At 41.9% G+C, this 17,615-nt stretch overlaps 1 protein-coding gene across 4 annotated transcripts in view; it reads right to left on the reverse strand.

Moving 5' to 3' along the window:
• Positions 1-16,627: 16,627 nt before the first annotated feature.
• Positions 16,628-17,615, reverse strand: part of TAF1B (TATA-box binding protein associated factor, RNA polymerase I subunit B) — a 71,426-nt gene continuing 70,438 nt past the window's right edge. For 3 of the 4 annotated variants that reach the window (XM_058551818.1, XM_058551820.1, XM_058551819.1), the window contains one exon: positions 16,628-17,116. In XM_058551818.1, coding sequence (XP_058407801.1) covers positions 16,912-17,116 — 205 coding nt within the window. In that variant the 3' untranslated portion in view covers positions 16,628-16,911. The remainder of the gene's footprint in view (positions 17,117-17,615) is intronic. The other variant, XM_058551817.1, reaches the window with a different exon arrangement.

Raw genomic sequence — 17,615 nt, forward strand, 5'->3', positions numbered from 1 at the left:
CTGGGGGTTAGGGGGACACAGGTGGGGGCAGGAAGACCAGGCCAAAGATAATAGTAGCTTGGCCTAGGGTGGGAGACTGGAGTGGTCCAATTTTGGATCTATTCTGAAGGTAGAACCAACAGGATTTCCTGAAAAATAGATATGGAGTGTGAGAAAAAGAGAGGACAGCTACAAGGTTTCCAGTTAAGGAATTATTTGCCGTCATTGAGATGGGGAGGACTGCTGGGGTAGAAGGTCTGCGGGGGGTCAGGAGTCCCGTTTTGGACATAAGATCAAGATTTTTAGTCAAGATCCAAGTAGATGTATCAGTAGATGGTTATATATGAGTCTGGAGTCCAAGGGAGAATCCTGGGCTGAATGGGCATCCGGGAGTCATCAGCACAGAGATGGTGTTGAAGCCTGGCGATGGGATGAATCTCCATGGCAGTGAGGGAAGAAAGAACGAGACCAACACTGGAGCCTGGCGCCTCCAACACAGCGAGGCTGGGAAGAAGAGGATCCAGCAGAGGAGACGGAAAAGGGGAGATCACTGAGTTGAGGAAAATGGAGGAGTGGAAGCCAAGGGAAGGAGTGAGACAAGGAGGAAGGCATGGTCAGCCAGAGCACATGCTGCCGGGGGGTCAAGTAAGAGGAGGACTTAGCAACATGGAGGCCACTGACGGCCTTATTCAGCTCCAGCTGCCCCTCATCTACTCCTGCCATCTTCCTGCTGCCTGTTCTCCAGGCCCTTTGGGACCTAAATCAGCTGCCATGGACACTTCTCTCTGTCCCCTTCTGCCATTTCCAGTTTCTGTCCTGTAACGCTGGGTACAACACTGTTGCATGGAGCCTGTTCTATTTTCTTATTCACTAGCTTCCTTTTAAATAAATTATATTTTTAAAGTGAGCTAATTTAAGAAAAATACTAAGTAAAGAATACTACACGTGGTCCATAGACAGTGCAAGTCATCAGAGTTGTGCTGCTGACGTGACTCGGGTTGGGAAACAGTCTCTTGACTTCGTCGTTCCCTCTTCTTCCTCTAATCCGTCTCCAGATGTGGCCAGAGTGAACTTTATTAAGCATACATGTTAGATCCTGTCACTATTACACTCAAGATGAAATTCAAACTCTTTAGCATCGTGTATAAATGAACAGCTCAAACCGCCTTTTTGCAATTCTGCTCCTTCCCATGCTGCTCACTGCTGAGAACCTCCCCGCCCCCAACCCCCTGCTCCTCCTCTTCCTGCTGGGCAAACTCCACTCAACCTTCCAGACTCAGCCAGGACTTCCCATTCCTCCAGGTGGCCTCCCTGACCCTCTAGGCTGGGTTAAGTGTCCTGTGAGCACCCCCAGTACCTTCTGCATCACCCTGTTGCCACATTTACCACACTCTTTTTGTAATATATGATTTTCTGTTTTTGTCCCCATGAAAAAGGTACCCACAGTTGCAATTTTTTTTTTATGAGGAAGATTATCACTGAACTAACATCTGTGCCCATCTTCCTCTATTTTATATGTGGGATGCTGCCACAGTATGGCTTGATGAGCAGTGTGTAGGTCCACGCCTGGGATCTGAACCTGCGAACCCTGGGTCCCCGAAGCAGAGCACACAAACTTAACCACTACGCCACTGGGCCGGCCCCCATAGTTGCAATTTTTATAGATTTTACCAGATTGTTTTCCAAAAAGCTGCCCCATTTAGACTCCTACCCACAGGATATCAGACTACCTAAAGTGCCACACCCTCCTCAACCATAGGCATTATCAAACTTTGCTTTGCTAATCTGTTCAATGCAAAAATAGTATCTCATTTTGATTTGCATTTTTTAAAATTATGAGTGAGGTTTAGCTTTTTTTTTTGCTGGGAAAGATTTGCCCTGAGCTAACATCTGTTGCCAATCTTCCTCTCTTTTTTTTTCCCTCCCCAAAGCCCCAGTACATAGTTGTATATTCTAGTTGTAGGTCCTTCTAATTCTTCTATGTGAGCTACCACCACAGCGTGGCTACTGACAGACAGTGGTGTGGTTCCGTGCCCAGAACTGGGCCCAGGCTGCAGAAGAGGAGCATGCTGAACTTTAATCACTAGGCCATCAGGGCTGGCTCGAGGTTTAGCTTTTATTAATTTGTTTGGCAATAACCTTTTTTAAACTCAAGGATAGGGTGATTTGCTTTTTAAGAGAAGGAGGATCTTTGAGGTACCTTCCCAAGTCATGGGCTTCAGCATAGGGAATGAGTTTTGGACGCCTCTCCAGTAGGAGACCACATGGTTCTGACAGACATGTGGAGGTAAAGAGGCAGGAGGGTGAGTAGATTGAGAAAGTCACAAGAGCCGGTTCTAGCCCGGGTTCTACTGACCCGCAGGATGACCTCAGTCGAGTCACTTCTCTCTGGGCCTCAGGAAAAGGAAGAGCTTGGACAAGTCATCTGGTCCCTTCCAGCTCCAATGTTGCGTGACCCTAAGAATGGTTGCTAAGAGTAGTTCTGATCTTAGGTACCCACACTTTACAGACTGAAGTCCCAGCTCCTTAGCCTGGCATTTAAGTTCCTTCTCCATCTGGCCCCAACATACATTTCTAAATTTATGTCCCAGTTAAAAGCCCCCAATGCCCTATACCACCATACTGCTCCCTGAATAAGTCCTGCAATTTCAGGCCCTGGTTGCCTATGCTATTCCTTCTTTCCACCTCACCTCCCCAGTCCTACATCCTCTTTCAAGGCCAACCTCCAATGCCATCTTCTCCAGGAACTCTTCCAAGCCTGTTCAAATTACTCCCCCAGTGCCTCAGCTACCCCTTCATTAAACCACTCATCACAGGCTGTTCTGCCTCTTAGTTAATTCAGTTCTGCATGAGTTCGAGAGAATAATTTTAAGTCAATCAGATCTGGATTCAAATCCCAGATCTGCCGCATACAGTATTTTTACCTTAATCAGTCTACTTCACTGCCACTCCTCGGTTTTCTCATCTGTAAAATGAGGAAAAGAGTATCAAGTTTTGTGGAGTTAAATAAGATAATATACTTAAAGAATCTCACACAATGCCTGGCACAAAGATGTCTGATAGTTGGCTTCCATTTTCTTTAGAGGTTAGGAGGGCAGGAACCCTGTCCAATTCTTCCAAGGGCTTGTTTCTTGGCCGTGCGACTTAACCATAACCTGACCAGCCATTTGCAGGGCTCATCACATGCAGGGACCCCACCCTGATGAAACAGCCTGTATTAAAGGGACATCTAAAGAAGCAGCAAGATAATGACAGAGCCTGCCTGCCTGACATCCAAGTCTGTCCCACCCAGTTCACCAGAGCCATCATGCTGTTGCCAGTGTCTATTGTGAGATGAAAGTCTTCCACTCAGGAGAAATGGGGTGTGGAAGGGAGAGTGTGGAATCTTCACCCTTGCCTCCCAGCTCTGTGACTTAGGAAAGTTATTCAACCTCTGAGCCTCAGTTTCCTCAATATTCCTGGGGAATATGGGATAATCATTCCTATCACCAAGGGTTTTATTTGTTTGTTTGTTTTGTGAAAAGTATCTCAAACAATGCCAGACCTATTGGAACTTAACAAATATTAAATGTTCCAACTCCCCATTTTTCCTTACTATAGTATAAGCTGCTTAAGGGACAGAAACTATCTCGCATATTAAAAATAATCCCTCATCATCTAGCATAGGGATAAGCATATCGGAGAGGATCAACGACTGTTATTCAGGATGGTAATGACATTAACCTTCTTTCGGCAGTATTCGGTGTGCAAAGCAATCATATACCCGAACTGATTTGATTCTTAAAACAATTCTTTGAGGTAGACAGGGTTAAGCCCATCTTATCAATGGAGAAACAAGGTCCAGAGAGATCGACTGATGTATTCAAAGTCTCATAGCCAGTAAATTTGGGACTTGAACCAGACTCTTGTTTGCGAATCCCACACTTTCCCTTCTAAGTGGTGGTATTGCCGATGTGTGAGTATTTCTGCCTGATATTCTGGGTTTAGCCTGTGGCCCCATTATAGAGCAGTCTAGACAATTTAAATGTGGCTGAGCCATGGCTGGGGCTTCCTAGTGACAACATCTGGCTTGGGAGATGGCATTTGATCGTTCTTAAGTTGATTCTCAAACTTGGCTCTCAGGACTCTCTCTCCATTTTTGGGTATCCATGTGCTCTATTTTCAAATGTCCTTCGTGGCATTGTCGTGAATGTGCTAGCTCCTTACCCCTTCCCCACCACGCCTGCCTGTTATGCCAGGATGACTGCAGTCTCAGATGAGTCTTGTCGAATACTTGGGACTTGATCCCGACTCTCTCCCTGTTTCTGAATGGAGGCAGAAGAAGCTATGTCAGGCTGGGTGTCACCCTCCTGCTGGCAACTAGAACCCAGATAGCTCACATTCTTTTCTTATGGCTTCACTATAGATCAGTCATTACAGTGAAGGCTCAACAGTTGCAACACAGCTGCCAGAAAGCCCTCCGCTTAGGAACACTGGCCTTAACCTCCAGTAAACCTCTCTTGCCTGTGACTAACGCTGAGTGGGGTGGAGCCATTATGCTCACTGCCATTTCAAGAAAACACCCCAGACAGGGGAGCTGGGAGGCCACGGCTCTGCTGGCTGGCTCATATTTGCATATTTTACTCTTTGAAGAAAATGTTACTAGTTGTAAAACATCTTAATTATAAAATAATTTCCATTTAAAATTGTTGTAACATCTCACCACATTTTATTTTTTTATTTTTTTGTGAGGAAGATCAGCCCTGAGCTAACATCCATGCTAATCCTCCTCTTTTTGCTGAGGAAGACCAGCTCTGAGCTAACATCTATTGCCAATCCTCCTCCTTTTGTTCCCCAAAGCCCCAGTAGATAGTTGTATGTCATAGTTGCACATCCTTCTAGTTGCTGTATGTGGGACGCGGCCTCAGCATGGCCAGAGAAGCGGTGCGTCGGTGCGCGCCTGGGATCCAAACCCGGGCCGCCAGTAGCAGAGCATGCGCACTTAACCACTAAGCCACGGGGCGGGCCTCACCACATTTTAATACAAGAGAGCTATTATCCTCACTTTATAGGTAGGAAACCAGCAAAGAGGGATTAACTCACTTGCCCAAAGTTGACACTTCGTTAACTTGGTTTTTATAGTAATTCTTCCCCAGCTCAGAGCGTCCTTTACTTGAAATTCTAGTATTTTTTGATTCACTTTGGTTTATCTTTTCTAAACCATGAGACTGTTGGTTCCAATGTTTGGAATTTCAAGCTACTCCTGTTGGTGATGATTAGAAAAAGGAAGAACTAGGGGTTGAAAAAAAGGGAAGGGTAAAATCAGGAGAGTTTTGCAACAAACATGGAGAGAGAGAAAAGAAGTGGAAGCAGGTCCTGGAGTTTCAGGATTGCTTTTCATGAGGGGAGAGGGACTGGTGTGTTTGGTCTGAAATTATCATGGGCACAACTATGGGCATATTACTTTGGAATTCAGAGGTAGTTGAGCAGTACTTACTTAGGTATCCTTCAATCCTTTTAATAAAAGCAGCTCAAAGCATCACAAAACTCCACGTGATTCTACTGGGCCATTGTGGGGATCAGCAGATGGGGACCCTAACTCTGAGACAGGAAGTCAGAAGGCTTTTAACACATAGATGGAGGGCCAGGCAAAGCACAAGATGTGCTTCTTCGTATATATGTGATCCTCAGTAAAGCAAAACAAATGTGCAGGCATCTCACTGAGAGTGCATAGAATAGAGATCCTACAAAGTTTCTGATGAGCTCTGGGTGGCAAGTGGAATTAATTGTATAAACCTCATTACTACATATTAAATGTGTGAAATCTCCTAATACACTTCTTATTTGGCATGTTGCCTAGATTATTTTATCTTTGTGAACTCTGTTTTTCACATAAGGTCTCAAGTTTCTTAACCTCAAAATCTCCTACCCAGCCCTCCGGTGTATATATACACAACTAACTCATGATCCAGTGCTCACGTTGCTGGATCTGGAGACCCAGGCACAGTAGCACAAATGTAAATACCTTAATGGAGGTGTGTGCTAGATGCTTTGGGAACGATGACTTCCGCCTGAGGAGCTGAGGTGGGGAAGGTGGAGGAGATGGCATTTGAGCAGAGTCATAAAGGAAGAATAAGGGTTCTCCTGAGACGAGGGAGGACCCTTCTGATGGAGAATACAGCACAGGCAAAGGCCCTGAGGTATGAGAAGTCACGGCTTGTTCAGGAGCACTTGGCCTGAGATTGAAGGAGCAGGGGCTGGTCATATGTCAAGAAAAGTTGTGTAAGAGCCCTCGGGAGGCATGAGAGCTCGGACAAGGTCAATGGTGCACTGTCTCCGCTATCCACTCAGGACATTGGGGACCGCCCAAGCCAAGCCATCGAGCTGTAGGCAGCAAGGAGCCATCAAAGGGTTTTGAGCCTCAGAATGTTATTAGATCTATTTTTGGAAAATAACTGGCAGAGGAATGATAAATGCCTGGAAAGGAGAGAGATTTTCAACCCACCAGCAGGGAGATGATGAGGGCCTGAGCTGGGCAGTGACTACCTTGACGGAGGATTGGAGACTGGCCAGAGAGGTACTCGGTGGTGGAACTGTCAGGGCCGAGTGATGGATGAGATGTTAGGGGTGACAGATAGGGAGGGGTTGGCGATTTATAGCTTGGGTCATGAGGCGAATGGTGCTGTAATTGAGAGACAAGGAACATAGAGGACAAACAGGTTTGGGGTGGAGGTTTGGAGCGGGAGAGTTGGTGAGGATACACTCCAGTCATAAATGCTAATGTTTTCTTCTTTGGAGCAGCATTCCACTTTCTTAGATTCCAAACTGACATCACTAGGAGTTGAGGTCTTTGAGAGGCAGTGCTGTAAACTGGTGAAGCCCACAGAATCTGGAGCTAGACTGTCTGGGATCAGAACGTCTCAATGCTGTTATTCGTAAAATAATACAGTACCACATCATAGGATCATTAAGGGCATTAAAAGAGGCGATACATGTCAAGTGCTTAGAACAGTGCCTGGCACATTCTAAGCGCTATAGATATTCAGTAAGGCTACAGGTACACCATGGGCAAAAGTTATGCCCATTTTTTCCCCCTTCTGTCTTAAAAATACTTCAGTTAGATTCAAAACCAACATCTGGAAGGCAGACAACTGGGTTCATTCATTAAATAGTGATCATTGCACTGCAGTAACTGATAAGAAAGTAGGAAGCTTTCTGTAATTTTTTGCTTTTTGTCATCATTACTTTCATCAAAGACATTACCTAACCTCTTTTGGATGTAGAGTTATATACGGAACCATAAGAAGTGGCCCCCATTCTCAAAGGCTTACTGCCGACTTAGGAAAACAAGACACATGCATAAGTAGGTTACACTAAATGCTAGAAATAGGATGTGCTGTAAGCGCTGAGGAATTGAAAGAATGGAGCCCCCCCGACGCTGAGGCAGGACTCTGGGCCTTTTCAGACAGAGGGAGGATGAAGTAAGTTGAGTGACAGAGTGAGCCAAAGACCTGGACAGGGAAGCAAGTAGGGGAGTGTGGGCAGTCCCTACCCTCTGTGCCTCTGTGCCTCTGTGCCTCTGTGCATGGGGGTGGGGGGTGCAGAGTGCTGGGTGATAAAGCACAGACTCTAAGGCCACCCCACCCACTCTGGTCCTCAGGCTGTGGTGAGGAGGGGGCAGGCAGGGGAGCCCCAGGAACAGTTTTAACAAGCACTGCCTTGATCAGACGCTTGATCAGATCCCTGGGCTGCGCTTTGAGAAAAAAAACCTGGAGAGATAGTGAGGAGTGGAGAGGGGTTGACATGTGGAAACTGTGTTGACAGGATGGCCAGCAGGAGTGGGAGAGAAGGCCCTGCCCGAGGGCCTCAGCAGGGTGACTTCCTAGGGGACAAGGGACCCCAAGGAGAGGAGACCTTCCCAGGGAGACTTTTATTCTGGTGTGAATTTCTAAGAAGAGACAAGTAAAAATAAGTAACATGTTTGATAATATTTTCTTAACTTCTAATATGGTAAAGAACACATTTTTCCCACTTTTAACCTTGGGAGTTTTTAAATTCAGAGATCACCTTTTTCATTTTAGGTAATGTTTAATTTAATCACTTAATCTGAATTAATGTGGACAACAATGGTGACAAAAGGTAATTACATTTAAGTGGTATTTTAATTTAAAAATTCCTTTGGGAATATCTGTGAGTCACCCAGTTCAACGCAAATATCCATAAAACATGTACTAATTGTTCCAGAAGGAAATAATTGTTGCAGGGGGCAAAAGGCCAAGTGAGCTGAAATACCAGGTTCTTAATTTATAAAGTCAATAAAAGCATTCTTTTGTAAGCTCTTCTCAAGTCATAGTGTATTATCAGGCAAGTCTGGCCCTAAAATCACTTTATGCTGAAATACTTCACAAGGGCACAGAACAAGGGAACATACACTAAGAGCTTCTTGAAAACATTTTGTGAGAGACTTAATACTGTGTGAATTTACTCAGCTTTCAAGAACGCAGAGGCATTTTAAATTTTAAAAAGTCACTGGTTACATACTCAAGATAAAAATACACACTTTTAACTCTCTGTAATATATAATAATTCACAGAACTTTTATAGCAGCCACACTTTGGAAATTCTATTCAAGGTTTTCCTTAAGACTTGGAAATAATGCTTCTTCTCTCCTTCCAAGTAATATAGCTTACTGTGTAAATATAAGGTTGAATTAATCTGCTTTTTTTCTAGGTGGCTTTGTGCCAATGGAGGGAAAAAAAGACACAAAGAGATAACACAGAACTATAGAAACGCTATAGGTAAACGTGTGGCCTCCTGCTGCCCCGGCCCTGGGCTCTCCTTCTTCCTTTGGGCTATAGAAGTTACCACTTCTGTGTGGCAATGACAGGCCTGCTGCGCCCCCAAGAGAAATGCTACCCTTCAGTGAGATGAGATACCCCGCGGCTCATCACTCTGTTAACCATCATTACATTCCCATGATAACGCTGATTGACCTGATGCGAGAGGAGCCAAAGCCGGCAGGTAGAAGACACTCCTCCTTTTAAGTCTAACACGGAATTTCAAACTGCCTAAAAAGACCTGCATTTTTTGAAGGATTAAAAAAATAACAAAAAACCAACAAAACTATGTTCAAAATGTATGTGATATCCCTGTAGATTAATGAAATATTTGGGCCAATGTTCTATATTCTCACGGGAAAAGATTCTCATTGCACATTCACTGATCTAATTTTTTTAATTGTAAAAATTTGCTTTTTGGTTTAATCTACAGTGACCAAACCTTTAATTGCCAGTTGTAGATGAATGCATTTATCTAGATATATTAAATGAGGAAACATGTAAAATGCTCAATAGGTAGATAAGTGCTTAATAAACATGTTTCACAGCTGTGTTTTCCATGTTTTGATGATCCAAATTTGACACTAAGTCACAATTTCAGCACATATATGCTGTATCTGCATGGCCATGAGCTTAGACTGATCATTGAGAGACATTAAACAATTTAAAGTTTCTTTCCCCCGGAAGTATCTGCATTCTGTTTTTACACCCTAGAAGTATCTGATTTTACTCTATTACAACAGATACTGGATCTGAGACTATGTGAAACCTCACTTGGTTTTATTTCTCTTTAGCGTGGCCACCTAAATCATAAAATCATGTTTCATTGCAGTGGTAAGGAATTTAATTGATAAAAAAGCATAAGATTTGTTTATAAAAGAGATTCCACCCAAATCAACAAATATCACAAGTCACTCTAGTGGCAAAATAATTTATTACTTCCCCTGAAAGGAGACAAAAAATTTGATTCCTGCTCCTGGCAGGGGCAGTCTGGGAACCAGGGATGCCTCCCTGGGAACCCAGGCCTCCATGCCCTGCACTTTCCGGTGGTGTTGCTCTCCCCCTCTCAGCTCCTATCGGGCTGTTTGTACCTCCATTATGGCACTTAGCCCACTTCTGCCTTATTTCATAATTGTGTATCTTTGCAGTTTGGAAATAGCTGAGGCAAGTATTTAGGTAGAGAGAGGGCTGGAGGAAACCACCGACAGGGTGTCCTGCGCCAGTATGGGATGACTGCCGTACAGAAGAAATGGCAGCCCAGCCTCCTAAGGCAGCCCCGGGGTGGGGAAGGGGTCTAGAGGTACCTCCATGCTCCCAGTGAGGATATGGAAGCAGCTGGTGGAGCTGAGAGCCAGTGGCTTTGTGGATGGGCCTGAGGCCAGTCGGAGCTGAGAGGAGCAATCAGCAGGGGTTCCCCTGATGCAGGCTCTGCTGTGGGAGCCCTATTGCCCCTCGACTGGCACCAGCACCAGTGGCTATTTACATCAGAGGGTAGAGTTGGGGCTCTCCCTCCATTTCACCCTTGAACCCAGAGGCCATCTGGAGAAGGAGACAGAAGGAAGAAACAGCCCTAGTAGGGATTTGAACTTTAATTTTACTAAATATTTACTCCAAAGTGACTATTTTAACCCTGAAGAGACTAAGATATCTTTCATTGGTAAGATTAAAGATTCAAGGTGGTATCTCTCCCTCTTCACTGCCCTCCACCCCTACCCAGCAGGATGGAGGCTGGGAAAAGTTACAGATAACAAGGTCAAGTGGCATTGTCTTTGTATGTCAACAGCGGTGAAATAAATTATAACTCTGCTAATATTGTAGGTTCCTTGAGAGGAAAGACTGTTTAAGTGTCTGGAGAGACAGTGTAGTGCAGTAGTTTATTCCAGACTAGCTGTGAGACTTTGGGCAAGTTACTCAACCCCTCTGTGTCTCAGGTTCCCCCTTTGTGAAATGGGCATAATAACAGTATCTACATCATGTGGTTGTTGTGAAGATAAATTAACAACTCACTTATTAATTTAACTCAGTTAATATACAATATATATGGCACTTAGTTATATTATATATTGTATATATCACTTAGAATAGTGTCTGGTACATAATAGACATTATGTAAGCACTTATTATTATCAGGTCATTCCCTAAAACTAGAGCAAATCTGGATGCTAATAGCTACAAAGTATCTAACAGAGTGCCCTGGTGGGTAGGTGATCAACAGATGTTAGGAATCGTTTCACCCATAATACCACAGCATTACATTTTGCACATATTAGACGTTACGACTTTGATCTTGAGAGCAAAGACCACACATTCAATGTTCACCGCCTGTTAACAGTTCCCCCACCTTTCCCTGTTAACAGTACCCTAATTTGGCTCAAATATTAGACAAAGATCCTTAATCCTAGGGAAGGTAGGAATGCATCATGATAATCTAAACCAGTCATGGTAATCCTATTCCCCTTCGCTAGTTAAAGAAACTCTACTGGGGGCCTTTTAGAAAAGCCTTTCTCACCAAAGAGACTCTTGAGAAAGTCTTTAGTCACAGCCGTCTCTTTCTACCTTGAATTTGGCTGTGTGGAACTGTAGTGCCCATCTTGTGGCCATGAGGTAGCAGCTGAAGAAAAAGAGCCAACATGTGGAGGATGGCAGGACAAAGACAGCCTGGGTCCTCGATAACATTGTTGAGCCACTCAACAAATCTGGACTGACTAACTTCCAGAATTTTCATTGTGTTAGAGAAATAGATACTTCTGATTTAGTAGTTAGGGATTTTGGTCACTGCAGCCTAAAAGCATTCCTTAGTTCACATACTATGTCATTTATTTTTGAACCTTTATTGATATATGATAGATCAGTGGTTCTCACACTTTAGTGAGTATCAGAATTACTTGGAGGCCTTGTTAAATCACAGATTTCTGGACTCCACACTGAGTTTCCAAATAGGTAGGTGAGGAGCAGGGCCTGGGATTTTGTATTTCTAACAAGTTTCCAGGTGACGTCATTGCTGATCCAGGGATCACACTTTGAGAACCAACGTGATAAACAATCAAGAAATTTTTATTGAATTAAATTTACTAAAATATCCACAAAACCTTCTCCCATCCCCAGGATGCAAATGAAAGGGAAACATACAGACTACTAAAGCAATATGAAGTCTACAAGTGAGCATTTTTTTGAATACAGTTTGAAATCTGGAGTTTGAGATCTGGGCTCAAATCTCAGCTCAGCCTTGTGTTAGCTGTGTGCCCTTCACAGTCTACTGACTGTTGCTACCCCTTCATTTTTCATCTATTATACAGGGATGAGAGTATGGCCCTCACAGAACTGCTGAGAAGAGTGAATGAGATAGAGCACTTAGTATAGTACCTTACAGAGTAGGTGCTCAATGCATGCTATTACTGTCATAACAATCTCCCCATCCCTTTTAGGCAGTAGACAGATAAGCTTTTCCTATGGTTGAATAATTTTTAGATGTGAAATCATTGACTCCTAAAGAAGTAACGTTTCTTTATTAGGCTTAAATGTAATTCCTAAGGTTGAAATGCACACAAAACCTTATTTTTCAATTCCCTTTCCTCCCTTATTAATCTTATTTCATGTTCGTGGGTGGCCCAAAACTTTTCATAGCTTTGCTCTCTGTCTCAATATTTTTAAGTATATGGCACTTGTTAGCAACTTCAACTCTTTATTCAACTGAAGTGCCATAGTGCTTCAAACCATGATGTTGAGTCCATAAAATTTATATTCAAATAACGTTTCTCAGTAAAAATCTTTAGAAAGCAATTTTTCAAGTTATAAAATGATATGCTTTTTATATACTCCAACAAATCCCTCTCCTGAGCCGAGGTGTTGTTGCTGTTTCAATAGTTCCTTCCTCTTTATAGCTAACGGTTTTCCACTGTATGGATACAGCACATCCACTCACCTGTTGATGGCCATTTGGGTTGTTTTCCTTTTTTGCCTATTCCAAATAAAGTTGCTATGAATATTTGTGTATAAGTCTTTGTGTGGAAATATGCTTTTATTTTTCTTGGGAAGACACCTAGGAGTGGAATGGCTGAATCACATGGTAGGTGTATTTTTCACTTCTAAGAAACAACTCAACTGTTTCCTAAAATGGTTGTACCGTTTTACATTTCCATCAGCAGTGGGAACACCAGTTGCTCCAAATCCTTGCCAACACTTACTACAGTAAGTCTTCTAAAATTTTAGCCATTCTAGTGGGTGAGTGGTGGTATCTCTTTCTAGTTCTAATTTGCATTTTACTAATAATTAATGACATCAAGCACTTTTCACATTCTTATTTGTTCTCTATATATTTTCTTTGGTGAAGTGTCTGTTCAAATCTTTTGCCTATTTTTGTTTTTTTTCCTTTCTTATTATTGAGTTTTAAGAATTATTTGTATAGATACAAATTCTTTGTCAGATGTGTTTTGCAAATATTTTTTCCCAGCTGGTGATTTTCAAACAGTGTCTTTTGAAGAGCAAAGCTTTCTCAAGAAGAGATAACCTGAACAGCTCTATATGTATTAAATTGAATTTGTAGTTGAAAATTTTCCCAATCCAGATCCAGATGAGCTTTACTACTAAAACTTAAGGAATAACTCTGTACAAACACTTCTAGAAAATAAAACAGAAGAGAAGGGAATACTTCACAACTCATTCTGAGATGCCAACATTACTCTGATACCAAAACCAGATAAAAAAATCACAAGAAAAGAAAGCTACAGAACAACATTCCTTATGAACACGGACACAAAAACTCTTAACAAAATTTCAGCAAATCAAATTCAACAATACATAAAAAGGATAATAGATCATGACTAAGTGGACTTTATCCTAGGAATGCAAGGTTGGTTTAACATTTGAAACTCAATGTAATTGACCATATTAACTGGCTAAAAAAGAAAAACCATACTATCATGTCATAGATACACAAAAAGCATTTGGAAAAAAACCCAACATTAATTCCTGATAAAACACTTTCAGCAAACTAGGAGTAGAAGGGAACTTGTTCAGCCACAAGGAGTATCTATGAAGACCTCTTTTCTATCTATACTAACTCCCTAGGAGATCCCTTCTAGTCTCACAGTTTTTATTTTATTTATTTATTTTTAAGACATGACTATTTTTTTTTTTTTTTTTGTGAGGAAGATCAGCCCTGAGCTAACATCCATGCTAATCCTCCTCTTTTTGCTGAGGCAGACCGGCTCTGAGCTAACATCTATTGCCAATCCTCCTCCTTTTTTTCTCCCCAAAGCCCCAGTAGATAGTTGTATGTCATAGTTGCACATCCTTCCAGTTGCTGTATGTGGAACGTGGCCTCAGCATGGCTGGACAAGCGGTGCATTGGTGCGCACCCGGATCTGAACCCGGGCCGCCAGTAGCAGAGTGCACGTACTTAACTGCTAAGCCACAGGGCCGGCCCCTGGTCTCACAGTTTTTAAATATTACTTATATTCTGGTGATTCCTACATTTACATTATGCTAGAACTCTGAACTATGGACTTTCCCCCCAAGTATTTTGACATCTCTTTCATGTCTAATAGGCATCTCAAACCCAACATGCCCCACAAAGAACCAATTTCCCAATCCCCACTCTTCTCAGTGTTCTCCTTGTGGTTTAAGGCCTAAAATTAAGGCCCAGTATTATATGCTGCCTTGACAGCTGGTGAAACCGGGAAGGCCCCGAATGGCCTAACTACAAGTTCCCCTCACCACTCCACTCCCATGGATAAGGTCCCCTAACCAAACACACTTTATCAAGAGGAACAGACGCAGTTCCTGCTTGCCCCTGAGTAGTGGGTTTCACTTCCCTGCCAGCCCACAGAATTATTCTAACAAGCTAATCATATCCTCCCACAGGAACCAGTGGTCACTCTATCCTCTTGATACTACAAAGCCTGCCTCCCTCTGGCCCTGTGACCCCGTTGGCCCTCGTAGTGTGCTCCCTCAGGTGGTAAGTATTTGTGATAAATAAACTGCTGTTGATCTCATCTGTTCAGCATTGGGTACCACGTGGTCAGCCATCCCCACAATCCTAAGGTGGCAATAGCTTCCTTCACAATGGGGTAAATAGGAGGCAATTAAAACATCCCCATCTTGATAAATGGTACCTTAACTCAGTTGCTCAGGAAAAAAAATGTTGGCATTTTTGATTTCTTACACTCACAACCATCACCAAACCCTTATTTATTCCATACTTAAACTGCATCTGGGATCTCATCACTTCACTTTCACTACAATCTGCAGTCCAAACCACCACCTCTTGCCTGAACTAGTACAATAGTCTCTAAAGTGGCCTCCCTACCTCTGCCCATCTTCCCCTGCAGTCTGTTCACCACAGAGCAGTCAAAGTGATCCTTTTATGACATGTGTTGGATCACATCATTCTTTCACTCAAAATTTTCCTGTGGCTTCCCGTGACACCCTTGGGATAAAAGTCTTACCGTGGCCCTGAAGGCAAACTCTTCCATCCCCTCTGCTACCACTCTCCCCTTCAACCACAACACTGGAGCCGCTGTGGACAATTTGCTATCCTTAAATCCACCAGGCACACTCCTGCCTCAGAGCCTTTCCGTGTTTCCTCTCCCAGGAATGATCTCCCTCTGGATAGCTACATGGTTTGCTCCCTCGATTATACTTCATACATGTTGGTCTCTGCTCAAACGTCACCTCCCCAGAGGGTCCTTCCTTGATCACTTTTTATAAAATGACTCACCCTGTCACTTATCCCTTACCTTGCTTTTTCTTCATTGTACTTCATTACTCCAAATATTTGTTTTCTATCTGCCCCTGCCCAGTTAGAAGATCTTTAAAGGCAGGGACCCTGTTCAATGCTGTTTCTCCAAGGCCTACAATGTGCCTGCAACATACAAGTTGCTCAGTATTTGTTGCATGAATAAACAAACTGAATAAGAATGCCTCATTTTCCAGTATCTGCACCAGGTATTATAAACTGTAATAATCTGTGCCAATCTAATATTCTCTTTAATTTGTATTTCTTTAATAAGAGTGAGGTTGAATATCCTCGCATATTTTTTGACTTGGCCTTTGTATTTCTTTTTTTCAGGAAGCTATCTTTTTATATCCTTTGCTCAGCTTGTCTTTTTCCTATCACTTTGCAAGAGCTATTGATACATGAACAAAATTATTCCTTTGTCCATCATATGCTGCAAATATATTTTCCCAGTTTGCCATTTGGCTTTGCAGTCACATTACCAATCTTTTCCTTTTGGTTTCTGGTTTTGAGGCATGCTTAGAAAGTCCTTCCCCGTTCTAAGATCATCAAAGCAATTACACTTGTTCTCTTCTAATACTTTACTATATGTATATATAAAAGATTATAATGTTTAGATCTTTGATCTATTTGGGATTTACTTAGGGACATAAAGAGTAAGGAAGTTATCTAGTTTAAAAAGCAAACTTAGCTTTAAAATACAATGAGAGTTTTTATCATAAATGGATGTTGGATCTTCTCAAATGCTTTCTCTGCATCTATTGAATTGATCATATGATTTTTATTCATTTTGTTAATGTGGTGTATCACACTGGTTGATTTGCAGATGTTGAACCATCCCTGCATCCCAGGTATAAATCCCACTTGATCATGATGTATGATCCTTTTAAAGTACTGCTGTATTCAATTTGCTAATATTTTGTTGAGGACTTTTGCATCTATGTTCATCAGCGATAATGATCTGTAATTTTCCTTTTTTGTGTTGTCCTTGTCTGGTTTTGGTATCAGGGTGATGTTGGCCTCATAGAATGAGTTAGGAAGCATCCCATCTTCTTCAATTTTTTGGAATAGTTTGAGAAGGATAAAATACAATGAATACAAATTTCTGGATACCATTTATAAAACTTATTGTTTTAATTTTCTCAAAGAATATTCATAGTTTAAAAAATAAATTCAAAGTTCACTTGTTTTCTAATATACATTTTCATAAGCACATTTGACGCATATATATGTGTATATATATATATGTGTGTGTCTATGCATGTATATATGTATGTATATGCAATAAAATTTTATTTTCCACAACTCTCTGGAATGTTATAATTTGACACTACTGTCACTATTAAAATATTTTCCAAGAAAGTTTCTACTTCATTTCTCTCAATATTTTCTTACTTTCCTGGATCTTGAAGATTTCTTTTTTGTTTTACTGTATTTTGCTTTAAAAAGTCTCTTTTCAATTAAGCTCACTTCTTCATGGAGAAAGGAGGTCTTTATTCTCAGCAGAAAGGAGAAGAGATTTAGTATAAACTGATAACTCAGAGAAAAATTTGATTCTTCATAAGTTGTCACATGTTTACAATAGCTAGAAGGGGAAGGAAAAAAGAAGTTATCTTTAAATGGCCATTTAGAAATGTATGCATCTATTCCCGGAACATCCCCCAAATAACTTAGCAAATATATACGGTTAGGCTTAAAACAGTATTCTGAGTTGGAAGCAAACTTGAAACAATTTGGTAAAACTCCCTAATTTTACAAAGGAAAAACTTTTAGCACTGTCCATGGCTAAAGGGACACAGATGGTGCTAGCGCCAGGTCTCACGCCTCTTTGCCCAGAGGCTCTTCCACTCCAGGTGGCCCCCCTTCTTACTATGGTCAAGACAAACAAAAGTACACACGGAGAGATTCTGGGCATAGTTTTAAAATAAACAAAGGAAAAGAAATAATCCCTAACCACCACTCAAATTAAGACACCAGACTTGATAATGTAGCTTGCAATCCTGTCCATAGTATAGAAAGAAGAGTTTACAAAGCAATTTCACTTATTTTAAAGTAGTAGAACGTGAATCTGATCAAATCTCTAC

Source organism: Diceros bicornis, chromosome 12 (assembly GCF_020826845.1).
Source record: "Diceros bicornis minor isolate mBicDic1 chromosome 12, mDicBic1.mat.cur, whole genome shotgun sequence".
NCBI lineage: Eukaryota > Metazoa > Chordata > Mammalia > Perissodactyla > Rhinocerotidae > Diceros > Diceros bicornis.